The sequence below is a fragment of the Equus przewalskii genome, chromosome 3, assembly GCF_037783145.1.
Source record: "Equus przewalskii isolate Varuska chromosome 3, EquPr2, whole genome shotgun sequence".
In the NCBI taxonomy this organism is placed as follows: Eukaryota; Metazoa; Chordata; class Mammalia; order Perissodactyla; family Equidae; genus Equus; species Equus przewalskii.
The window spans coordinates 58,018,329-58,044,934 of record NC_091833.1 but is presented as its reverse complement, the minus strand read 5'-3'; the positions used below and the strand labels follow the sequence as shown (position 1 = coordinate 58,044,934).

Below are 26,606 nucleotides of genomic sequence, written 5' to 3'. Positions count from 1 at the left end.
TTAGTAGGTCAAAGCATCTAAAGATTTTGCATATTGAAGCTCTGACATCTGTGGCTAAAATTCAATTTTAAGTTGTCTGTGTCTAATGATAAATCCAGTGGGAATATCACGGATAGTGCAGGCTTTTCTCAAGTGTGGTTGCGTTGGGTAGCCCCGCCAGGCTGTCGTTCCAGGTGCCATAGTGAGGGAAGGCTTTGTGGAGGACAGTTCCACTCCACTGCAGCTTTAGCAACAGCAGCGGCTATGAATTTTAAACTTTTCCCATATTTGATATTAAGAAATATTACCCAATTTTACTTTAATTAATATTTCTTTGCAATTAATAAAGTTGAATATTCTATAAGCTTGTTGCGGTTTTTTCCATTGGGATTTTTTTTTCCTTATGCTTGTAAATGCTTTTATATATTATTAGGGTTTAGTTCTAATTAATATAATTTGCAATTTTTTAAATCAGTTTGTCATTTGCCTTTTACTTTTGTTTATAATGTACTTTTGACAGACTTTAAACATTTTAACTCATCAGAACCTATCAATTTTTCTCTTATAATTTCTTCCTTTGCTTTTATGCTTAGGCTTTTCAAAGAATAAAGGTCAGTTGCTCCCTATCTTTTATTAGCCAGCAGTTTATTAGCAAGTTGTGAACTTGCCCATTTGTATGCTGTTCTAAATTTGAAATTTTATGTTTAATTATAGCAGAAGTAAAAATTGATGGGAGGGGACTGGGCCTTGGCATCCACGTCCGTTCCTATAATCACAGTCAGCATAGAGGTGTGGAAAGGAGGAAGAAGGCCATGAACTCATGCAGTGGAAAGAGGGGAGAGGACTGAGCATGTCCCACCTGGCCTGCTCCTTGCTGGCCCTTTAACAAGCTACCACATTTAATCTTTTAATAACCCAGTGAAGGGGGTGTTGTCATATCATTTCAGTTTGTTAGACCAGGAAGCTGACACTTAGAAAGATTAGTCACTCACCCATAGTCCCCAAGTCAGGGAGGGCTGAGCTGGCATCTGAGAATGTGCATGTGTCCAAGGAAATCCTTGGTTTGTCCAACTCAGTGCGTACTTACATCATTGCCCTCTTGTGCTCCCAGGGAGTCCATCTAAGGAAAGTGATCTTCATGATAGTAAGATGAGGGCTTGGTTTCCACATAATTGGATGACTGTGACTGCCTATTACTATCATTGTTACAATAATAGGACAGGTTATTAGTAATTCCAAAATGTCAGACTTAGCGTGCTTGCAACCTGGCAGCAATTTGCAGAATAAAGGGGTACTGACTTGCTTAGGTAAGACAGAGTTCTTTTGTGTTTGAGAGAGACAAATATTGTGGATGCTGGCTTGAGAAGCAAGAGGATGTTTATTTTCTGTGCTTCTCAGTAACACAGTTATAATCTCCAGATTATATTTAGGTGATTGAGCACTTGGAATGTGTGCTGTTTTTAATAGAAGTCTGTATGTGATTTGTGCTGAATCGGATATCATCATATGCCACATTTGATAGAGGCAGAGGAAAGCAGGTTCCAATATTTAAGAAAATGTTCTAGAGGAAAACTTTATTCATTAAGCTAATTTTTTTCCTACATCTTTTAAAAGGCCACCATTATTCCACTCTGCCACTGAGAACATAACATATTTTGACAGCTACTTCCTAAACAATCAACATATTTGTAGCTTTTTACATTCAGGGCTTACCCCCACTCTTACTCTGCGTCACATCCGAGAGGGGCTCATTTAGATACTTTTGGCACTCAGTAAAGGTATCACTCAAAGCACGAATCTCTGATATCACTGATGCAGTGCTAGCTTTGGGGACGTTGGTTGTATCCCAGCCTACAGTGGATTAGGAACGTTTTGTGTGTGTGTGTGTGTGTGGATGGGCACCCTCACCGGGAATGAGTGATCTCTGCAGTTTGTGGGAGAACTGGATGGAGCAGGTGCTTCCTGCTGGCTATCACACTTTCCCCAGGACCACGAGAGAGAGAGTGAGAGAGAAAGAGAGAGCCAGCTCACAGATATGGGAACTAATCAGGGTAAAAAGTAAAGGCAAAAAAAAAACCTCACAAAAAAACGGGATCGGAGTGAAACTATTGAAAATAATATAACCATTATAAAGAATTCAGTAGATATATGTGTATGTGTGGGTTTTCCTTTTGGCGTTACAGATTTTTTTAAACAATGGGTAATTTCTATTTTCTTTTTGTGCTTTTCTGAAATTTTCAAATATAAATCTTAGGAATAATAAAAAGTCCATTTTTTTAATCGAGGTGACATTGGTTTATAACATTATATAAGTTTCAGGTGTACATCATTATATTTTGACTTCTATGTAGACTACATGGTGTTCACCACCAAAAGTTTAGTTTCCATCCATCACTTCACAAATGTCCCCTTTACGCTTTTCACCTTCCCCCCCACCCCACTTCCCCTCTGCTAACCACCAATCTGTTTTCTGTATCTACGTGTTTGTTTGTTTATCTTCCACACAGGAGTGAAATCATACGAGATATTTGTATTTCTCCATCTGACGTATTTCACTTAGCATAATACCCTCAAGGTCCATCCATGTTGTTGCAAATGGCAAGATTTCATCTTTTTCATGGCTGAGTAGTGTTCCATCATATATATATATATATATATACACACACACCACATTTTAAAAATGAGTTTTTTAACTGATCTCTGACTTGGAACATTGCAAACCCTAGTCTCAACCTTGCAAGGCTGGAGCCTTCTTCCACCTTTCCTGAGCTCCATCCTTCATTTGTTTAAGAAAAGGTTTGTTTCTATTTGGTCAAATGAAAGCCTATATTCTGGCAATAACCTTCTTTTTCTTTATGTCTCTAACACACAGCATGGGACAGAGTGGGCCTCCTCTCCATGTAGTGTGTGCTCTTGCACTCATGGAGAAGTCCAGTGTACCCCGCAACCATGCCCACCATTGTTGTGTGGACACCAGGAGCTGGAATTCATCCCTGAAGGAAGCTGCTGCCCAGTCTGTGTGGGCCCTGGCAGTGAGTATGAAGTCGTACAAAGAGACCCTCTTTGCTGTGAAGTTTACCTGGTGACATCCCAACTCTTCTCTTTCTTGCTTAGCATGGCTCAAAGATCCCTAGCCCCATTCCTTACTGGAACCAAGATGTAGCCTTGCACTTGGCAAGAAGCAGTGTTGCAGAGTGAGGTTCATTCCAAACTTGAGATTCTGCGACCCTCTGATTTATTTCTTTTGCTTTGGCCAGATGCATTCCTCTGCATTCGTAGCTCCTGAGAAGTAAAGGGAGGAAGGACAAGATCCTTTGATGTGATTCCATGAGGTCAAGGTAGTTCCTTCTGCCTCTTGGCAGAGAGAAGAACGAACAAGTCACTTCTCCATGTAGTATCGCCAGCACTAATTCTGCCGGCCGGTCTTTGAGATAACATAACATCTTTCTCCAAGACATGTGGAGAAGGAAGCGTGTATTTCTCTTGTCTTTATTGCATCTTCACTGTGGAGATTATGCCTGCCTACAAACTGAGTCCAAGTTCAGCAAGCCAAGGGCACACTTCAGGTCCTCTCCTTGGAATCCACGCTTGGTCCAAGTACCCCTTTTATTACATTTTGGGGATATATATACCCTTTCATTTTTGTAACTAAGTAATATATACTTCATAAGAAATATGAATTATTGTCATTGCTGCATTATCTTCTCCCCTGGCATATAATAGCTAAAATTCTTTTTTTATTTAATGGTACCTGGAAGCTATAGTCTCTTCTTGCCTTTTCCCTTTAAAAAGGCTCCTGGTTTCTTTCTGATCCCCAAGTATCCCATTCCTGGCCATGGAGAACCATTCCAGGGATTAAAAAGTATGCTCAGGAAGTGATGAGAGTAGAATGCTTGCCTCATGCATTTCAGATATCACCCACCAGGAAAGGACTGACAGCTGCTTTGGACTGAATAACCCTGCAAGTAAAAATACTTGAACAGCAGAGTTCAGGGGTGGGATGTCCGAGTTCGTGGGATCCTCTCTTACGTTTTAGAAAGCTTTCTTGTTGGCCTTCCGTGAGGAAGATGTATTGGAAGCATTTTGCCTGGAGAGATTGGAGGATCAGCCAGGGCCTGTTCTGTAGTTTTCTGGGTACAAAATGAAAATGCAGGGCTTCATGTTCAAAAAGTAGGGAGGAGAAAAAGCTTTTTCTTTTCTTGTGTGTTCTTTCTCAACCTGTCATGTTTTTAATTTGCTTTTTAACATCACATGCCCTTAGGCATGGGGATACTTACACAGTGGGTGGAGACCCCCACAGGCACTGCTCCACCCTGCTACTTGGTGCTTAGGGCACAGGCACTCCCCTGGCATCAGCATGCAGGTCCCTGCTGTGGGTGGAGGATGGCAGTGCTCATCAGGTGCAGATCGGGGAGCAGGAGGCTGAGAACCCATCTCAGGAAGGCAAGGAGGCCATGGGAAGTGGGGGCCGTACGTGACCTGAGACTCCAAACCCCCAGCACATGCTACAGAGTTTCAGTCAACTTCACTCACAAGACACAGAGAGAAAGCTATTAAGAACTCCATGCAGTGACTGGAGGGTATTAACCCCTAAGCATGGTGCCCCTTTTTTGCACTGGGCCCCTGATCACGAGGGCCCGTGTGACTATATTGGTCGCAGATCCATGCAGTCAGCCCTGGGATTGGCGACTGCATTCCCCAGTAATCCTTATTTCTCTTACCTTCCAGAACCCTGTTCCTATGAGGGCCGTGTGTTTCAGGATGGGGAGGACTGGCCACTGAGTCCATGTGCCAAATGTGTGTGTAGAAATGGGGTCGCCCAGTGCTTCACAGCTCAGTGCCAGCCTCTGTTTTGTAACCAGGTAAGGAAGACAGCTTCAGAATGGATCCTTCACAGACTGTTAGCTTCACTGTTCAGGAACTCCGAGTCCCTTCTGAGATTATGTCAGGCAGGCCTGACAAGGAACAAGAAGCAAAGGCCGTTTTGTTTTCCGTATACTTTTGGAGACCACCCCTGAGACATGTCTTTTTCCCTTAGAAGCTACAGACAGGACTAATTACCAACCATTTAGGCTAATTGTTACATAATGAAGCTGAGCCTTGAGGGTACACATGAAGAAGCCGCCAGCTCCAGTTGCAGATGTTCCAAAAATGTTAAGCTAAACATCTGGAAAATTCAGTAATATAATCAGGTTTGGTATTGTATTTCGATGCTTAGGTACAGTCTGCTTTGTAAAGACATATACGTGTCTTTGAACATGATTATCCAGATATACCCTGTTTAATTCTTATGAGATAATGATTCAAATTATCGAAGGAGTTTCCCTGAGGAGGTTTAAAATAGTGGAATCTTATCCTTCATTTAAAGCTGATCTGATTTTCAAAATATTAGGCTTTTCATACAAATTTAGAAGAAAAAATCAATTGCAAATAAATGTGGTATACATGGTATTTTATAGTGTTTTATTCTTCCAGAGGCTCCTATGATGTTCCTCGGCAGCTGACAGATAACCATGAAAGGAGTTTGCCTCCAGTCAAAAAATAGCTCATTTTTGATCTAAGGAAAAGCTGGAAGCCAGCATTCAGTTGATACAGAGCAGTACTTTGTGTCAAATAAAACAAAATCAATAACATGGCATATTGTGACAATTGGGCAATATTTTTAAAGGCAGACAAAAGGCAATTAGACAAGAAATGCTAAATGCCAAATAAAGGGAAAATGTATCTAATTGAAAGACTAGATTGTATTACCCACACTGCATCAAGTACTGCGCTCCTGTCACATCTCTCAATTCATCACGAAGTCTTGACCTAGCTTAAAGATTACAAATGAGCTTCTGGGTAGAGTAGCACAATATCTCACATTTGGAGGGCACTGTAGTTGGGGCATTTTGATTTACACATTCTAGGCTTTGGTCCCCTTGTGTGTGAAGGATAATTAAGCAGTGTGCCACCATTCCAATAAGGGAGGTGGGAGGAGGAATGGAGGAAACACCCCATTGTAAATCTTTAAATCTTGAAACGCTTAACCATGGACTGCATATTAGGGGGATAGATATTGGAATAATTGAAAGTGCTAGTTCCCGTTTTTAAAAACATTACCCATAAATTCTAGGTTCAAACAGTACTCACTTATACAGTCATGCATTGCTTAATGATGGAGATACGTTCTGAGAAATGCGTCGTCAAGTGATTTGGTCGTTGTGCGAGCATCATAGAGTATACTTATGCAAAACTGTGGTATAGCCTATTACACACTTAGGCCATCTGGTATAGCCTATTGCTCCTAGGCTACAAACCTGTACAGCATGTTGCTGTACTGAATACTGTAGGTAATTATAACACAATGGTATTTGTGTATCTAAACATAGAAAAGGTACAGTAAAAATGCAGTAGAAAAGATAATAAATAGTGCACGTGTATAGGGCACTTACCACGAATGGAGCTCACAGCACTGGAAGTTGCTCTGGGGGAGTCAGTGAGTGAGTAGTGAGTGAATATGAAGGCCTAGGACATTACTGCACACTGCTGTAGGCTCTATCCACACTGTACACTTAGGCTACATGACATTTATAAAAAATATATTTTTTCTTCAATAATAAATCAACCTTAGCTTACTGTAACTTTTTTACTTTATAAACTTTTTAGTTTTTTTTAACTTTTTGATTGTTTTGTACTAACACTCAGGTTGAAACACAAACACATTGTGTAGCTATACAAAAATATTTTCTTTCTTTTTATCCTTATTCCATAAGCTTTTATCTATTTTTAAATATATATATATATTTTTGTTAAACTTTTTTGTTGAAAACAAAGACACAAACACACACATTAGCCTAGGCCTACACAGGGTCAGGGTCATCAGTATCACTATCTTCCATCTCCACATCTTGTCCCACTGGAAGGTCTTCAGGGGCAATAACACACATGGAGCTGTCATCTCCTATGATAACAATGCTTTCTTCTGGAACACCTCCTGAAGGACCTGCCTGAGGCTCTCCTTGAGGAGGTGTCACTCTTTTCAGAAATATGCCCTTGGTGGTTTGCTTGGTTTGTTTCTTTTTTTCATCATAGATTTTCTTGTAGACAGATAATGCACCATGAACATTCTTCTCTATTAATGAAAACCTTTTGTTGTTGGGGTCCATGTTTTCAAACTTTTTAAGGATCTTCTTGAAATCTGCAAAAGCTTTTGCTATACCTTTCACGGTGAATTTTCTTGGGGTTCTTATTCTTCTTCTCCTGCAATTTCCTTTTCTCTTGCCTCTTCTTTGGTTATGCAGCATTACAACAGCTACATCATCATTGGTGGTAGGAATTTTTCAGCTCCATTATGGTCTTATGGGACCACTGTCATTTAGGCTGTCTGTAGTTGACCAGAACATCACTATGTGGTACATGACTGTAGTTTGCATTGATTAATTAAAAAGATGAAATTTGATACCATGCTTTAGAGCTAATTGATATGTAAGCATTCTGAAGTCTTGGAAACAGATTGATTTTAAATGACTCTTACATCATTAAGTCTATATTTTTGCTATGAGATATTTTAAAAAAATCAACTGTCAGACTATTTAGAACCATTTTTCTTGATTTAATATCACTGTTAAATATTGGATGTTCTCATGATTAAAGGGGTCCTATAGAATTAGCACTTTTGATGGAAACATAATCACCATCACCATATTTTAGGCATTTATTATGGGCCAATTATTAATTTTAAGAGCTTTGTAATTCTTATAACAAGGCTATGAAGTAGGAGCTGTTATTATCATCCTCATTTTGCAGAAAATAAAACAGAGGTACAGAGGGTTAAGTAACTTGTTCAAGGTACCACAGTTAGGAAATGTCAGTGCCTCTAACCTCGACAGTTCTGCGTCACAACCTCAATAAACCACCTGACTCATATTTTTAACCATTATGCTATATTGCCCCAAAAATGATGAGTTATATAGTGTTTACATATAATAATAATCACAATAACAATAGTTGCTAACATCATTGAACATGACTGCAATTATTTTATATGCATTCATTCATTAAATATTAAAAAGAACACAGGTTCATCAGATGAAATGTATTTCCAGGTCTTGAGCCCTGGAAAAATTTGATTTTTAATATAAGGGTTTTTTAGTTGTAAAAGGAATCTGTACTCATTACAGAAAGTTTGGATAAAGCAGAAAAGAAAATGATAATCTGTATTTCTACCATTCAAAAAGACCATGAAAGAATCTTTTTTTTGTAATTCATTCCAATTTTTTGGTAGACAAATGTAGATATATTTGTTTGCTTAGTGATAATCACATTTTAGAAGTTGATGATACTCTCTGACAAAAGGAGAAATTCCATATGTTCAAGTAGGGGTTGTTCCCTTAATGAGGGATATAAATTCATACTGAAATTGCTTGCTTTCGACTTAGTCCAGAGGCATTGTGAATAGAGCCCTAACCCATCCACATTTTTATAGGCTCGTTAAAACGTGTTTGGTCTGATGAAGGGTGTTCCTGATGATGTTACCACCCATTTTTTTTAATACTACAAATTCCCATATCCAATATTGATTAATCTGAGTGGGTTGAACTTCATCTTTGAATATTTGTTCATGAAAGACAGGGGCCAGTCCCAGTTGCCTAGTGGTTAAGTTCGGCATGCTCTACTTCGGCAGCCCAGGTTTGGTTCCCAGGTGTGGACCTACACCATTAATCTCTAGGTGGCCATGTTGTGGCGGCGGCTCACATACAAAAAGAGGAAGATTGGTAGCGGATGTTAGCTCAGAGTGAATCTTCCTAAACTAAAAAAAAAGAAAGAAGACAGACGATTGGTATGTCTTCTGAGCCACTAAGTGTTGGAGAGTTATTTTTTTGTTGCCCATATACGTGAAAGATAATTTGGAGGGGTCTAAAATTTGGGGCAATTATACTCTCTTCCCATCCCAATCCTATAGACTCCTTTCCATTGAATTCTGGAATTTAGTGCCATGGAGGATAAGTCTAAGGTCTGTGTGCTTTCTATTATGTTATATTCAGCTAGTTTTACTCTGTTGGATTCTTGCAGGATGTTTCTTTATCTTTATAATTCAAACATTTTTCAGGGTATTTCTGGTTGAGGTGTCTTCATGTATTTTTCCTAGAGTATTGTGAAACCCTTTCAGTCTGTATTCAGTTTTTAAAATATTTTCTTCAGTTATGGCTTCAAGTAATCACATATTTTCCAATTATTCTCATTTCTCCAGAAACACCTATGATTCCTAGATTGCGCCCCTCTCTTTCCCCTCATAGCCAATCATGTTCTCTCTCATCGTTTTTCACTACGTGTCTTTCCTCTGCATTATGGAGAGAGCTTCTTGAGTTTGGGTTTACTACCTCTAGTATTGACTTTAATTTGACAACTCCACTTTAATGTTCTTTTCGTTCTTCCTTATTTTTCCTGTTATTGGTTCATCTACTTTCTAATCCTAATGCTTATTCATTCTTTATTGCTTCTTGCTTCTATTTAATAAAGACTGCATTTTCTTGCCTCTTGCTGAAGTTGCAAAATGGCTTTTAAATCTTTTCTTTTAGATCTCATAGTGCATACTGTCCAGAAATCTGCTTTTTCTCTGAATCTTCAACATTACTAGTTTTGCTTGTTCTTCAGGGTTTTTCCCCAAGTTCTTTTCTTTCTACTTACTCATCCTTGATCAAGAGAAATATGTCTATACTCACTACTTGAAAGCTGCAAGGGTGAGTGGCCTGCCCTTGGCCAGTTCCCCTTCTTGGATCTGTAGTCAGATGCTAAGAAATGTGCGTGTCTCCTCATCCTGGGGTCCGGTGGCTTTTCATTTAGTGTAACTCTATTGTACTGAGATCAGGTCTCTTCCTACGTCTACTGCCCGACCCTCTTACATTCTGACTACATGAAACAAAAAACTACAAGCCCCAGTTTGCACTGCTGCAAGGCCTCTTTTCATCTCTCTTGGTGGCTGTGTGCCTTACATTTGGGGCATCCTCCTTCCCCACAGCTTTTTATCACTCCCTCTACCTCCTCCAATGGACATACTTCCCACTCTTTTTTTTTTTCACATTATGAACTCTGACTCGGTGTAGAAAGAAAGACATTGAGGGAGGTGAAAGGCTAGGGCTGGCGCTCAGACTGCCTCAAACAGCAGCAGCCACACACTGGAGGGATAAAGGCCATCTTGTGATTGATATAGGAAGGCAGAGGGTTGGGAAGAGTGATGGTTCTTATTTCTATTTAGGTTTACGCAGCAAAGAGAGGCCACAGAATGTCTTATGGTCCGTGGGGCTTCCTCTTGGCAATGGCAAGAGGTTGGCTGTTCTACTTTTTGCTGGTGGAATTTTTATTTCTTTGTATGTCTTCAGAGGTATCATAGTGGGAAAATATCATAGTGGGAAATATGGCTGTTAGCCATAGTCCACTGTACACTTCTTTATCATAAGTATTTTTACTTAAGAGATATGAAAAGCCATAATTAAATATATCCTTAATGGTAGTCCTACGCAAAATTATAATGACAGTAGTCATATGTTTTTTATATTAAACTCCTGTGATGACTGAGGGTACCATATTAGACCTCAGGTTGGCAAACTTTTCCTGCAAAGAGCCAGATAGTGAATATTTTCAGCTTTATGTGCCATACAGTGGGAATAACTACTCAACTCTGCAGTTGTGGCAAAAAAACAGCCATAGATAATATGAAAATGAAAGAGTGTGGCTGTGTTCCTATAAAAGTTTATAGAAACAGGTGGTGGGCTGAATTTGGTCCACGGTCCATAGTTTGCTGACCCCAGTATAGAGTGTACGTTTGGAAGGGCAAATCTCCGTAGACTAGAATGATAGGATTTAGTGTATAATAGCAACAAAAGCGCACTGTTAAAGACTCTCTCCCATTTCTCTGACCCACCTCACTGCTCGCCTTGTTTTTACTTGCCTCTCCAGTCCTGCTTATAAAGCACCAGCCCAGATGGGATCTCAACTCTCAATCGTGTAGTTCTCTCATATCCTGGATATTTTCTCTTTAAATGCTGTGCTTTCCTGCCCTTGTTAGTCTGTATTTGTGAAGAAAGGTTCTGCTTCTGTCAATAAAATATATTAATTGGGTATTGCAAATAAGAAGGTGATTTTGCTTGTACCAACCTCTATCCAAGTAATGCCTCCCTCCCCCACACTCTCGCCTTGGCTCTGCTACTGTACTTGGGTCTGGTCCATCTTGGTTAAGAAAGATTGACACTACTCTATATTTCTATTCAAGATTTGTGATCATGACATTTGTTCCCTGTTTACTTAACATTGTACAAGTTCATTTCTTTACTTCAATAAAGTTATCGAATAGTGTGACATCAGATGTACCTTTATTTTACTTCCTCACTAAAATTTCACTAAGCTGAAGAGTTCTGAGGTCAAGAAATGTGCAATGATTTCCATGCATGTCCAATTTTCATACATCAATTAAACATCAATGGTCATAATATTTTGCATGTAGAATCATAAAGAAATAAAATAACCTAAAGCAGAGAAAACAGCTCTCAGTTTAGGTCCAGTGATTCAGGTGTTTGAACTAAACCCCATTAGACAGTAACACATTGATCTGACTGATCATATATAATTGGATTAAAGAACTACTGAGGTATGACTGGAACTTCCCATGAAAAATTAAGGTTATTTGACACCCCCCCTACCCCCACCCCCAAGTGCATTGGCCTCCTTTGTCTTGCAGAATGAATGCCAGAGCAACCATAACAGTAAAATCTCATTTTCTGCTTCTCATAAGAGAAAGTGAGGATAGCTGTTCAGGAGGTATCTTCTCTATAAGATCTACCACTTCTTAGTGATTGAAACTTGGTTTGTCCTAACCTTCCTTCTCTTGCTGTAATTTATCTACCTTCCTGCCATTCTAAAGGCTGTAGCGATAAGTCAAAGTGAGAGGCTGACTCTGGCGTTAATGAGGAGATGTTGCTGTGGAAATCTTTGAGGCAGCAGAGACAGTGGTCATGTCCTGGGGGTGGGAGTAGGGTGGTAGAGGTGAGAATGTAGGGATAGAGCCGTGGGGGGCTTCTTTGGGCATTTGGTCTCTGTCACCCACGTTTCTCTGCACTGGCTTACTCCAGATATCTAGGGATAGGATTGATCTTTTTTTTTCATCTTAAGGACCTTCTAATGAATATACAATCATGAGCCACAGAACATTTCAGTTAGTGACAGACCACATATTATGACAGTGGTCCCATAAGATTCGTACCATAAAGCCCAGATGTATAGTAGGCTATGCCATCTAGGTTTGTGTGAGTGCCCTCTATGATGTTTACACAACGATGAAATTGCTTAATGACCCACTTCTCAGAACATGTTCCCATCATTCCCCGTATATAAATGTGTGTATTCACATAAAGATGCAGTGAAGTAGCGCATCAGGGGAAGGTTACCTTCACTTTGAGTTTAGTAGTTAGTCAGCAGGAGTGTAAATATTCTTAAGTGTTGGTATGGTTGGTGCTCTGAAGTCCCATTGCCAAGTATTTGCCATTACCAGGTCAGCTATGTGACCTTGGGCAGGTCACACAACCTCTCTGGTCTTTACTTTTCTTGTTTGTAAAGCGGGGATAAGAGCATCTACTTAACAAGGTCATGTAAAGCACTTAAAATAATGCCTGGCAAACACTAATTACTATTATTATTGTTACTATTTGTGCTTTGTTCTTAGAAGACTATAGGACTTAAGGAGTGTGCAGACTTCTTTAAGAGTCACACTGACCTTGGAAATGCTAATTCTTATTAAAGCACTGGGTGACTACTAGATACTAAATAAGAAGAAATTGCTGTTTATGGGTGCTTGAGGCACGTGATTGAGTTGGCTATGAATGAAATTTTCCTACTGCTGTGGATTTTATGAATAACTCCTTTTGATGGATTGTTGCTTTTTTGGGTGTTCAGGATGAAACTGTAGTCCGAGTCCCTGGAAAGTGTTGCCCACAGTGCTCTTCCCGATCCTGCTCTGCACCTGGCCGAGTCTACGAGGTAAGCTTTGATGTACCCCATGTGGGCGTTTCGACATCCATTCTCACACGTCTGTCCTCCGCCCTTCCAACCAGTGGACCTCCCCCTCCTCCTGTCTAACTCTGCCACGTTCAGTAACTGAGCACATAAATGGCTTTTTTCTTCTCTTCATAGAAAGCCTGTATGAAAAAGTTAAACTAGAAGGGATTAGAAGTATAAAAGAATGTGCTGGCAAGCAGCACCTGGTTCATGAACCTTGAGGAACTTACTATTTACACATCTTGAAGGGAAAAAAAAGACTCTCATTGGTTACTGTCAGTTTACACTTAGGTTGGAGGCTCTGGGAATATGTGTCTGTTTTGGTTGAATTTTTATGCACTGATATCCAGAGACGATATCCCCCTGCTGGGGGGAAGCATGGGGTGGTAGGCGAGAGAGGGAAGGGAGGTGAGAAGCTGGTGGTGGTGGAACCTGCAAACTTGAAAGTTCTGTTGGAGCAGTCTAGATAACTGCCTAATGCATGATAGGCACCAAATAAAAATGAGCTCAACAAATTGAATGAATAAATGTTCTGTCTTATGAATGCCCAGCTGAGCCAAAAGAAGGTTGGTTACATTATTTAAAAGCAAAGAACATAAATAAATATAAAGAATAAACCCAATTACTTTCCTTGCTTGCCAGCCACTCTAAGGAAGACTAAATGGAAATTGGGATTATGACACATAGTCGAGAATCTGGAATTGAGTATTAGGGATGGGTGTCCCAAATTCTGCATGGGTCACTTGAAGTCTGAGTGAAAATAACTAATTGGGAAGGGATTTTTGTATGTGCTAGGTCTGTGCTGTCAAATATAATAGCCACAAATGTGCTAGATGAATTTCTCCTGGAAGAGATAGCCTCTATTTCTGCTAAGGTGTTTTTGGCTGCAAGTAACAGAAATGCTCCTCTAAAAATGGCTAAAATGGAAACATTTATTATCTCCTATAACAAGAAGCCCAGAGGTAGGCCAGTTGCAGGGTTGATCAATTCAGATCTCAATGATGTCATCAAGGATCTAAGCTTTTTTGATCCTTCCACCCTGCCATCCTCAGCATTTTGGCATTTGCTTTCTGTCTGGTGTCCTCATGTCCCCAAGATGGCTTCCTCAGCTCTAGGTAGCTCATCCTCACACAATTGTTACTAAAGGCCGGTGGAAGAAAGGGGAGGACTTTTCTTCTTTCGTTGGGGAGAAGAGTCTTTTCCTTGACCTCTGCTGCTCTAGCTAACTTCCCCTGAGGTCCCCACAGTTAGGGTTTAGGCACTGTCCACGCCCTAGCTGCAGGAGAAGCTGGGAAAATGAGTATGTGGCAGTGATTGATGGGTCTCCTGGCAAAGAAGAAGAGCTAAAGAATGACCATTGATGATGGTCATTGATGATTGGTCATTGATGATGAGCCAGCAAACAGGGTCTTCCTAGTCTTCTTGATGTTCTGGAGCCTCCGTGCGCCTGGCATAGAGCGGGCTCTCAACACATCTGTGGAATGAATATAATTGAATGAAAATGAGTCCAAATTTCCCTTTGGACACGTATTGACTTTTTTCTTAGAGGCTGTTGCTGCTTAGATGATATCATTTCTCAGGAGTCCATTCAATATTGCTCAATTAAAAATTGTAATAAAAAGTTGTGTGTCTTATGTGCCTGTGTTTCTATTTCATATATGTGACATTTGATTTTCTGTTTTTTCCTTTCTTTACTCAGCACGGTGAGCAGTGGAGCGAAAATGCCTGCACCACATGTATATGTCACCAGGGTGAGGTCAGGTGCCACAGACAGTCCTGCCCTCCACTAAGATGCAAAAAGGTATTTGAGAGTGTATAGCTTGATGTTTTTGAAGCTTTATTCTGGGTCATTTAAGAAATGCGTTTCTTAGTCCAGTGTGTCCTTTGAGGGAATCAAAAGTTTTGTGATGTTCAGAATATTAGTTGAAGACATGAGAGATGTGCATTCTGGGGAGCAGTTGGAGATGGAGGGGAACATGCCTCAGCTGGGTTAGTTGGGGGGAAAGAAGCAGTGTTGGTGTTTTCTGTCTTTCTGCACCATTGGCTTGGACGGTTTTGCGCTCTCCTGAGCACTGTCCTTCACCCACCATTCTCTTTGTTTCTTCAGGGTCAGAAAAGGGCTCAGCGTCCTTGGCAATGCTGTGAGGAATGTGTGTCTCCTGCCGGAAGCTGCTTACACAATGGTATTGAACGGTACCAGGACGAAATGTGGAAGGGCTCGGCCTGTGAGTTCTGCATGTGTGACCGTGGCCAAGTGACCTGCCAGACTGGAGAGTGTGCCAAAGTGGAGTGTGCCCAGGTAAGAAGCAAAGGGATTCCCTCTTGGACTGAAACAGCTCTCTCCGGTGGGATAGGCGGCCCCTCCCCTTTTCTTTACTTCTTGGCAGCAGAGAGGATGGCCTGGTTAACTGCTCACATTTCGAGAAGGCTTCCAGCACAAAGATTCTGTGGTGTAAAGTCAATGTCACTATTTGTTCAGACTGGTGTGGAACAGCCCCCTGGACCTTTTAGCTTTCAGTGCATCTGGTCAGATTGGAAGCCCTGAGCCAGAGTCATGAAAGGGAAGGACATGATATGGAACATTAGCCTATCAGTCAGCACAGCTGGACCTCATTGCTGGTGGCCTGCCCAGCTCGCTCTGGTTGTGAAATGGAATGGAGGTCGGCAGGTGCTCCAGTGGCCCAGCTTCTGTTGCAGGCCCCACTGACAGTGTTTAGCGGAAAGGAGAGCCAGCACCTAGGGGCCACTCCTGTGAATCAGGAAACAAAATAAAATATTTTTTTGTTTGTATTTTTGTTTTTGTTTTGAAGAGAGAGGGAGGAGGAACCTCATAAATAATTAACTCTGTTGACTTCTGCTGTCTGCAGAATTTCTAGAAGCTTCTAACAAAGCAGCTTCTGTTTGAGCTATAGAGGTATATTGTAGGGAAATTGCTTTTTTTTTTTTCTTTGAACTCAATTTTGACCCATTGCAAAACAAATTGCTTTTAAAGTTGTCTCCTTCTCCCTCCGCTGCTCCCATCCGCCCCGCCAGTTTCCCGCAGGGCTGTGAGCTTGAGTAGATGAGGGAAAGTTGGACGAGCTGAAGCGTAGGGTGTCTGTGAAGGCGTTTTTCTTTCCCATTCTTCTCCCCCACATCTCAGCTCCTCTTAACACTGAGCCTAAGGAGGGACAATCTTTCGAACGAGGCTGTCAGTGACAGGGTTATTTTGCATTCTGCTTCCTACTTCTAAGTCTTGGCAGAGATGAGGCTTATTTAGGTAAAGAGGGTCTTGCTTTTTGCAGATTTATTCCCCCCCCCCCCCACACCTTTTCATTTCTTTTCTTTCTTTACGTCAGGGGAGTCAGAATGTTTGGATGAAGATGAGAAAAAACCTAATCAGGGCCCTTTTCTTTTTCCCTCTCTCTTAGGCGGAGGCTGGGCTTCCTGGCCTTGGCAGTCTGTCCGGAAGATGTTGGGTTATTTTTCACAATTTTAATTTGTCTAATATCCCAGGGTTTATGGAAAATGTGGGAGAGGTGATTCTGGTAGGGTGGGTCCTTTAGCCAGCTACTTTCAGTCAGGTCTGAACAAAGAGTCTCACACACAGAAAATAATTTGACCCACTATCCCCAATGTTGACATATTTCCAAGTCCTGCCTATCCGCCATGACACCTACCTGTGGCGGCAGGTCTTCTCTGTCCTTAGGAAAGTGAGGAGCAACTGCTCAAGTCAGTGGAGAAGGTCTTATTCCTCAAGTCACCTCATGGCACTCTCTCATCCCTTTCTGGTTCTGCCTCCCACCCCCACCCCATCTTCTCTCTTATGAATTGAAGAGTTCTAATGCCTTGAGCCTATTTCTCTAGATCTTTAATAAACTAAATTACTTTCTTCCAGATGACCTCCACATACCCAAATTTTGTTTAAGGCGCTGGGTTCTAAACTGGAAACACTACCAGAAGTGAAATTTTAACCAAAATTAAATCTTTCAAAAAATGTTCCTTAGCCTTCCTTCTATGGCACACTTCTGTAAATAGCTCTGGTGAATGACCTTGTGAAAGCCTGGAGTACTAACTTCAGCTTAGCCTGGAGATAAAAAGATGAATAAAGTGGCCGTCCCAGTGACATAGTTGTTGAGTTTACCTGCTCCACTTCAGTGGCCTGGGGTTTGCAGGTTGGATCCTAGGCACGGACCTAGCAGCACTTGTCAAGCCATGTTGTGGCAGCATCCCACATAAAATGAAGGAAGATTGGCATGGATGTTAGCTCAGTGACAGTGTTCCTCAGGCAAAAAGAGGAAGATTGGCAACAGATGTTAGCTCAGGGCCAATCTTCCTCAACAAAAAAAAAAGAAAAAAAAAGTGACTAAGACACAATCTAATCTCAAAAGTTCCCAGGCTTTGGGGTAAGTTGGATCCATAAACAGAAATTATAATAGGCAGTAGCACTAATGATTATGGGAAGATGAATGAAGTGCATTAGGAGCACCTGGAGAAAATGGCCAAGTGGAGTGGTGAAAGTACATTCTTGGTATTTTTATTCAGTTCTACCCCACTTTCTGCTTTTTCTAAAATATCAAAGTCATTTGATTTCCAATCTTGGGTACCAGTGATGGATTAAGTCTAAGTGTATGTACATCCACAAAGGTGCAGAAAAGTAAACTTCTAGAAGAGGCAAAATTGTGCAACTTCACCATGGTAATAATGATCACATTGGTTATCAACAGCAGTGTGCTGAGTAGCATTGAAATCAGCACACAGGTTTTCTTTGTTAAAAAAAGGAGTAAGTGGCATGACCCTTGTCTTTGATATATCAAAACAAATCCCTAGACATGGAAACATAAATCAATGGTTGAATAGCGCAATATGATGATTTCCATGTTTCTATATTTAATGTTATCTTTGAACATGAATTCAGATGAAGAATTCAATTTACCTCTTTTCTTTTAAACCGTCTTTGCATTCACGTATAAGGCAGAAAATGGTGGGAGGATCAAAACTTGTAGCAAAATGCAGGGAAGAGGGTAGCCATGCCATAAATGTGAAGTGCCTTTCCCTTCTCCAGGGGAGGAAAATTCCCTCAAAAGAGTGTTTGCTGTCCCGATGAGCAGGTTAGTGGACTCACACCATCTTTGGTCTGGGGATGGATGCTGGTGTGACTCAGTGCAGAGGGGTTAGCAGATTCCATCTGCCCAGGCAGCAGAATCCTCTTTAAAAGAAAAGAGTTCATTCTGTTTCACAAAGCGACTTTTGTCAAAGTAAAAGTCAAATGCTAATTGGAGCAAGCTCCCCACCGCAGTGACCTGATGCAGCTGGGGCATCCAGACCTCTTCTATAAATAGCAAATCTATTTAGAACTTCCTACCTCCCTACAACTGAACCCTCGCTCCCCAGGAGCAGGGCTCGCTGTTATTTCCAGGATCGTTTGAAGACTCAGAACAGCTGCCTTCTTTGCCTTATCGGGCTGGTGCAGGCTCCGTGTTCAGTGTTGTCTGTAGGTGTTGTAGCAGGCACTCAAGAATCTCGTGCATTTTCTCTTTAATAGAAGTACAAATACTCTGTCATGTTTCAAAACATTGTTTTAAGCAACTTACATTACATGTATAGAAACCCCTTTATATAGTTGAGAGCAAATTTCACTATGTTTCTGGGTTATCCCTTCACTACCAGCTGATGTCACATTTCCGCAAAACAATTTATATGTAAGTACATGTGCTGTCTATTGCACCCGCTGCTCCCCATTGGCCTCAGTCTGGCATTGAATTTTGATGGACGGTGATCTATATAACTCCCTTCCTTTTTTTTTTTTTTTTTGGGTGAGGAAGGTTGTCCCTGAGCTGACATCATTGCCAATCTTCCTCTATTTTTTTTGTATGTGGGATGCCGCCACAGCATGACTTGATGAACAGTGTGAGGGATCTGAACCCGTGAACCCTGGGCCACCAAAGCAGAGTGTGGGAACATAACCACTATGGCACCAGGCCAGCTCCTATAACTCGCTTCCTTTTGAAATAACTTTTTAGACACTATAAAGCTACAATCGTTCATATATTTTCATGTTTCTTTAGAAGTTTATATTTCATTACAATAATATATATTCATTTTAGAAAACTGAAGACTCAAGAAAAGTAGAAAAGAGACTTTAAAATCCATCCACAGTGCTACAATTCAAAGACAACCAGTGCTTATATTTCATGGGGTTTTTTAGTGCACAGTGTTTTTAAACATAAAATATCATTGCAATTATTCTGTGTATTCAAATTTACATTATTCAGTTTTTGCCTAACATGGTTTCTGCACTTTAAATGTAATTTAGATCCCAAATTAAATAATGTCTTCATTTAAAGAAACATCATGATTCTTTAGAAAGTAGGCATATCTTTAGAAAGTAGAAAGTGCTATAAAGGATACTCTTTCGCCTATAGAGGTTAGATGTTAGTATATGCATATGAAAAATTGTAAATAGAGATTGTATTTTTAGCAGCAGTTTCCCTGAGAGATAGGACTGTAGTGGAATTATACTTTCTAAGTTATAGAATTCAGAATTATTTCATTTTTTGTAGTAAGCATTTATTATTTTGTAATAAAAATAAAAAAATTTGAAATTATTGATATTGGGGAGTTAAAATTATAAGACTTTGAAAGTTAAACATCTCCCTTCCTAGTGTGGTGTTTCTTTCCTTCCTCTTATAATTTTTAAAATAGTGATTATGTGAGTTGGATAACAGTTTCAGAATATTGAATACAAATTAGTTTTCTAGTGTTTACTTTATGCCTGAGTCTATATCTGTGGGTAGAGGGATGTGTCTGATTTTGTATTTATGGAAAAATGTTGGTTTGATTTGAGTACTGTTAATGAAACCAAATCACAAGTTCAAACCTTGCATATTTAAGATAGCCTGATCCTTTTCGGAAACTCATAACTTTCCAAGACTGTAACATTAATCCTGGCCATCCTTCTTATTCGTGTGAGCTCCTGGTTGGAGGTGGGGGGTGGGGAGGTGTGGGGAGAAAATCGGGGAGGGATCTGTGCACAAGTATCACCAGAACTGCAAAGAAAAATCCCCTGGAGGGGAGAGCTCTATTGACTAGACTTTGCTGGGAAGACAGCACCAGGTTGGGGGCAGGGGGGATGAAATAAGCAGTGGGCCAAAGCAGAGGAGTGTGCTAAAGTTTTCATTCCGGTGAGGGAATCCAGCTGCTTCGCAATTTAGCTCTGCTACCTGGAGATGTTAATTTGATATGTGCCACTGCAACCTTTTCTTCTACAGGGTGAAGAATTAATTCACTTAGATGGAAAATGCTGTCCTGAATGCATTTCAAGGAATGGTTATTGCGCTTATGAAGAAAATGCAGAATTTGTGAGTATAGGGCTGGTAACTGGAGACTGTTAAAATTTAATCATTCAAAATTAACTTAATGAGGGGGTATTCCCTTCTCATTCCTGTTACCCATTCATTTGTTCAACAAATGTGATTCCATACCTACTATGCGCCAAACGCTAGAGTTACAGAAGTGAACACAGCAGGCAGAGTCCCTGCTCTCATGGAGCCTCTGTAGGGGCACAGAGGACAAGCAGACACATGGCTCAGGCAGTGACAAGTACTGCCTAGAGAATCAAGCAGCTAAAGGGGGCCAGAGAGTAACTGGGGGGAGGGAGGTGTCCTTTTGCATAAGAAGGTCAGGGAAATTCTCTCATGCAGAGAAATTTGAGCAAAACCTGAAGGAAGTGAGGGAGTGAACCAGGGATATCTGGGTGGAAAACATACCAGGCAAAGGGATCAGCAAATGAAAAGAGCACTGAAGCAGAAGTGTGCTTGGCTTGTGCAAGAAACAGCGAGAAAATGAGTATGGCAGGAACCCAGTGAATGAAGGGGAGAGTCGTTGGAGACGAGGTCCAGCAGGTGGCCTGGACGCCAGGGTAGACATGCTGGGCTTTACCCTGATGCAGATGGGAGCTGCTGGGGAGTTTTGAGTGAATTGGTTCTCTGATCTGGCTTACTTGTGAAAGGATCACTTTGGCTGCTACGTGGGCGAGGGAGGAAGGGGATGAGACTGGAAGTCGGCCGTCCAGTTAGAAGGTTTTTGCAGTGGTCCAGAGAAAGGGTGATGGTAGCTCGGTCCAGGGAGGGAGTGGTGAAAAGTGATGAGGCTCTAGATTTATTTTGCAGGTAGAACTGAAAGGATTTTGATGAATTGGTTGTGGGGTGACACTTCATTTGCTAAGGTTCATTTCTCCCTATGTCTTTACTTTTTTGTTATATACCCAAAGGAAAAAATATTTATCTTAATCTCTACAAATTTGCCCTATTTGTGTAGCCCATATTTTCCACATGGGGTTTTGGAATGTTGAGAAGTTCATTGTGTTCTTAAAAATATGCCAGTTGATCGGAGACAACTGCTTCATTGACTAATCAGAATAGGATAATAAGAAGTGAGACTAAGTACTTTGATTTGTGAACTGGTTTCTACACGCTTTTTCTTTGTGATTTATAAAAATTGCATCTGACACCCTGTGTATGCTGGGGAGGCAGTATTGTGTAGGGTTAACAGTGCAGGTTCTAGGTTCGAATATCTACTTTGTCACAACTAACTGAAACCTTGGGCAAGTTACTTAATCTTCAGCTGTAAAGTAGGGATGACAATAGTGCTTACCTCACGGGACTATTGAGATAATACCTGTAAAGTGCTTAAAACAGTACCTGGCACATAAAAAAAAAAAACCTAAAAACTGTTGGTTTCATAATGGTAGGTCATAGTTTCGTCATCTTTCTTTCTTAAAAATTTAAGCTATTAAAGGCTCCCTATATATGTCGAATTTCTATTTTCTCAATCATATTATCAATTTTTGTATCCATTTTTGGAGGTAAATTAAGCCCAGTAGAATTAAAGAAAAGCAAGTTGTTTTAAGTAAACACAAATCCCCATAATGCCCTCGTACTGTACACAATTCAAGAATTTGCCCTTACAAGCTTGAGTCACTTGACTGTGGAGTCCTTCATATTGAGAGGAATCGAAGCCAAGGACAAAGTGAGAATAAGAATTCAAAAATATGTCCTAGGCATGTTGTCCTCATCTCATATTGGTATGCTTTTCTTTATTATAGATAGATTTTCTTTTTACTCATAGCAAATGATGGAAGTTGCATGTTACTTGGGGAAAATGGATCACTCTTAATGAAAAAATAAATAGATCAGCCTAGTGGTGTTTTTAGTGGCATAATAAATACATTTCTCTTTGTTCCTAGATGTCCTCAAATGCGAGTGAAGTTAAGCATATTCCAGTAAGTATTAGCTGTTAACTTATACATATAGGTTTATAAAATTGTTTTAAGCAATGATCTTCACAAACTGTCCTGGGGAGCCTTACTGCCGTAGGTTTTTAATGTTTGATGGCACTGTGCTCTGGGATTAAGAATCTTAATGCTAACTAAGACTTCGATCCGTTGAACTTTTTTTGTGTGTGTGTGAGGAAGATTGGCCCTGAGCTAACATACATTGCTAATCTTCTTCTTTTTGCTTGAGGAAGATTGTTGCTGAGCTAACATCTCTGCCAGTTTTCCTCTATTTTGTATATGGGATGCTGCCACAGCATGGCGTGATGAGCAGTATGTAGGTCCATGCCTGGGATCCGAGCCTGTGAACCCTGGGCTGCTGAAGCAGAGCATGCAGACTTAACCACTACACCACCGAGCCGGCCCCTGATCATTGAACTTTTGCTCCTTTCTTTAGCTTATTTTTTTCCACAATTGATAATTAATACTTCTCCAACTGCCAGCTCCTGCATAGATCCTTTCCCTTCCTTGTGATGATTTTATCCTCCTGATTTTTTCTCAGTTTAACCATCACTGCAATTTCATGTCCTGCACAACAGTGAAGAGAGAGCTTTTGGGTTTGAGGAGTTAGTTTGCTAAAGCAATACTGAGTATTTGTTCTCTCTCGGTTGTTTGCAGGACAGTATTGGATGGTTTCTTTCTTTCTTTCTTTTATTTTGTTTTTTTTCTGAGGAAGATTTGCCCTGAGCTAACATCTATGTCAATCTTCCTCTATTCTGTATGTGGGTCGCTTCCACAGCATGGCTGCCATTAAGTGGTGTAAGTCCATGCCTGGGAACCAAACCCAGGCTGCTGAAGCAGAGAGCTCCGAACTTAACCACTAGGCTCTGGGGCTGGCCCCTTGTATGGTTTCTTTTTAAGGAACAGTGCAAGAATGTTTGTTCACACAAGCAAGCTTCTAAAATTTGGAGGTTACTGAATAAGGGGACCAGGAATCTAGTCTGCCTTGAAATGGAAGAAAAGCCTTCTCAAGATATCATTCCTTATTTTTCTAACATTGTCATTCCTTCTTGCTAACTACAGTCACATTAATTGTTTGGAATGCTCGACATCAGTTGGCTTAATAAGTACTTATCAAATATTTATTTTAAAATATGCTCTTCTATTCTCTCCTGTTTTGCCTCCTTTGTCACCCTAAGCATTCTGGTAAGAGGAACCTCTGTTTCCTGTGTCCAGGGCAAGTGGGATAGGAGCAAAAAGGAATTGCTCTTCATAATTCATCTTGGATTCTCTGTCACACTACTCATGTTTATTACCATAATTTGCTTGGCTGAGAAGAATGTTTTAGTGTGAGAAAGCCCACGGCACATCTACAGCCCACTAAAAACAGGCATGGAAGGCTGTCATTTTAAGAACACAATGAGTCTACTGTTACTCTCACTGGAGTAACCATAAGGAAGTTCAGGGCTTTAACCAGCTTCCCATTGTGATTATAAAGATTATATTTAATATACCTGCTAATCACTAGGTACATAGTAATCTCCTTTGGTGTTCTTTTGGTGGGATAGGTTGAGAAATGAGTTGTATGCTTCTTGCTTATTCTGGAAGCCCCAGACTGCTGTCACAGTTTATCTTTCTGCTTGGGTTCTACATGAAAATAAACCAATTATAAACAAAGAAGGAGAAATACTATCCCTTTAAATTTTAGACTCTTCTACTAGTGTCCTATTTCAGTTAGGTTTGACACGGTACTGACCAGGAACCTTCACTTTACCCCTTATGGAAATTATAAGCTCTCTACCAGCAAACTGTCCTCTGAATCTCTCACTCTGGTGACAACATCATTCTTTATTGTTTCATGTAGGAAGGGGAGAAGTGGGCCGATGGCCCTTGCAATGTGTGTGAGTGCCGGAGGGCTCAGGTCACTTGCTATGAGCCCTCTTGTCCGCCGTGTCCAGTGGCCACACTAGCCCAGGTGGTGAAGGGACGGTGCTGTCCAGATTGCACCTCAGGTGGGTCCATGTCCGATTTATTTCTGCTGAGATATTTTTATTGCCGAAAAATTCAGAGATCCTCTTTTTCCTGCCTTGCTTCTTTTTCTTTAGTTCTCCCCATCCCCAGGTTTGTTTGTTTCTTCCTAATTTTTCTAATAAATGATGCTAATTAATCTCTGTCCATGTATTTGCCAAACACAACTGATTATGAGTATGTGACCTTGCAAAAGTCATTGACCCTCTCTAAATCTTAATTTTCTTGTTGGTAAAATGTGCCTTATCTACCTTGCAAAATTATTGTGAAAATCAAATAACATAATGTTCAAACACTTGTAAAGGCAAATAGGTGCATTAGGACTGTTCCATTGTTGGAGATGTAAGAACAGTTGCTGAAAGTTTGTTATGGATGTCCATTTTTTTAAGGTGAGCTGTTAAGCAGATAGTTCCTTTTGGAGTTCTCAAATGGGTTTTTGAAGTTTAAAGACTCATTAATTTCTTCCAAAAGAAAATTTTATCTACTTGCTCTGCAACTCTGCTTTCAAATCACCTGGGGTTGAATTAGTTCCAGATAGTAATTGTTGGCAAGCACTGGAGTTGCTCTGGCTGAACAGTAATTTGCCTTGGGCTTAGTCTCTCTTGGAGAAGGGGCATTTTCTTTCATTCATATTTCATAATTAATTGTTTTCATCTGTGGGTCGCAATTTTTTGTATTGGCAGTTGCTCTTGTTGCACTCAACTTACTTCGGCTATTCACAGTTTTTCTGTGAAGAGTTTATCAGGGGAAAAGCAAAGCAACTTCGTGGTTTAATTATGGTACCTTCACCAAAGTGACCCCCTGGGCTTTCCAAAAGAGAGATTTAGCATATTATAATGTACTACTATATCTTGAAAATCAGGTCCTTGACAACTTCAAAACCTGAAAGAAGTGCTTTGCTGTCAATTACTGCTAAATTCAGGGATAATCCCAAATACTGGGCATAAGATTTGAAATTTTGGAGGACATTTTGGAAAAATTTTGCAGAAAAATAAGAAAAAAATATATTTTTTAGAAAGTAATAACTATTTAAAAAAAATTGTAGGTTTTCTGTCCTAACTTTTTAAGCACATCAAAGCTTAAGAAGAATATCTAAGAAGTCATAAATGATTGAATCTGTTTGAATGATATATTGTGGAGGTAGTCCTTCCTGTTTCTAGAGGCATTCCAGTAGGTAGAAGCAATAATAGGGCTGTTCAGTAATGTTTGTAATGTCTTCAATTCAGGGCTACCGGAGACAGCAATAATATTTCAGACAAGGAGAGGATCTTTGAAATCTTGCATTGAAATCATTTTCGCTATTTTGGGCCTTTTTCATACCAAAGTTCCAGAGTTTTCTGTTCTTCATATTCTATGCCGTTCCAAATACCCCATAAATTCTTTTTCAGAAAGTTGTAAGGGAAATCATATGGTCTTTACTGAGTTCTCTTCTTCTTTGCCCTTGATTGTAGTTCATTGCCACCCAGACTGCTTGACCTGCTCTCAATCTCCAGACCACTGTGACCTCTGCCGCGACCCCACAAAGATGCTGCGGAATGGACGGTGTGTGCACAGCTGTGGTCTGGGATTTTACCAGGCTGGTGCTCTCTGTTTAGGTATGGCTCCAGGCAGACATGGACTGAGGCTCACTGTTGTCAAGGAGGGGGTCATGAATGCAGGAAATGCACAACTTCCAAAAACCGTTAGAAGGTAGTAACATCCTCCGTAGGTTACTTGGCCTCTTTATTGGTAGGTCTCTTTCTTCTAACATTTTACAGGTGTTTTGATGCTTACTGGGAGATAGATGATGGGGAGGTCAGACACTTGCTGGGTTGTCATGGCTGGATTTTTCACTTTTGAAGACACTCAAGGATAGTGATATCATCAGGATGTGTGGTGTCATTTATTAAAACACTCAGTTAATCAAAGGTAGAACTTTAGAATTGACATGGACTTCCGAGATCACTTGCTAGAACTTTCTCAGTTTGCAACTTAGGAACCTGTGGACCAGAGAATTAACAGGCTTCCTCAACATCACACAGATAATTGGTAACAGAGCTTATCTTTGAGGGTTACCGCAGGACCCTGAGTGGCTTCATGTACATTTCAGAATTTTTATATATCTGAGAAGGAGCTCTTACCTGGGAGAATTTGACTTGGTTGAGGCCAAATCATACTGGCCTCAAATTCCAGGTATTTTCCTGTATCTCTGACTCGTGGGGTTAATTTAAGAGTGTGTAGGCTTCCTCCCCTGGCTGTGAGTATTTAACCTCTCTGTGCCTCAGTATTCTTACCTGTAAAGTAGGGTAACACTGATGCCTTCCTCAGAGGGTTCTTA

The 26,606-nt window shown here is 40.5% G+C and overlaps 1 protein-coding gene and 1 long non-coding RNA gene across 11 annotated transcripts in view; one reads left to right on the top strand and one right to left on the bottom strand.

Moving 5' to 3' along the window:
- The window catches only part of FRAS1 (Fraser extracellular matrix complex subunit 1), a 426,477-nt gene that overhangs the window by 173,368 nt on the left and 226,503 nt on the right, over positions 1–26,606 (top strand). For all 5 annotated transcript variants that reach the window (XR_011538148.1, XM_070612755.1, XM_070612754.1 and 2 more), the window contains exons 5-13: positions 2,852–3,011; positions 4,708–4,841; positions 12,907–12,990; positions 14,708–14,809; positions 15,116–15,307; positions 20,259–20,348; positions 22,235–22,270; positions 24,126–24,273; positions 25,741–25,884. Coding sequence is in view for 4 of the 5 variants with exons in the window: in XM_070612755.1 (XP_070468856.1) it covers positions 2,852–3,011; positions 4,708–4,841; positions 12,907–12,990; positions 14,708–14,809; positions 15,116–15,307; positions 20,259–20,348; positions 22,235–22,270; positions 24,126–24,273; positions 25,741–25,884 (1,090 nt within the window). In the remaining variant the exon portion in view is untranslated. The remainder of the gene's footprint in view (positions 1–2,851; positions 3,012–4,707; positions 4,842–12,906; positions 12,991–14,707; positions 14,810–15,115; positions 15,308–20,258; positions 20,349–22,234; positions 22,271–24,125; positions 24,274–25,740; positions 25,885–26,606) is intronic.
- Positions 13,923–26,606, bottom strand: part of LOC139082295 (uncharacterized) — a 38,863-nt gene continuing 26,179 nt past the window's right edge. For 2 of the 6 annotated variants that reach the window (XR_011538149.1, XR_011538150.1), the window contains 3 exons: positions 23,776–23,908; positions 18,353–18,523; positions 13,923–14,482 (listed from right to left, as the gene is read on the bottom strand). This is a non-coding gene — a long non-coding RNA (uncharacterized lncRNA). Of the gene's footprint in view, positions 14,483–17,131; positions 17,192–17,508; positions 18,524–23,775; positions 23,909–24,089; positions 26,269–26,606 lie in introns of those variants that run through there. The other 4 variants (XR_011538155.1, XR_011538154.1, XR_011538152.1 and 1 more) reach the window with 3 other exon arrangements.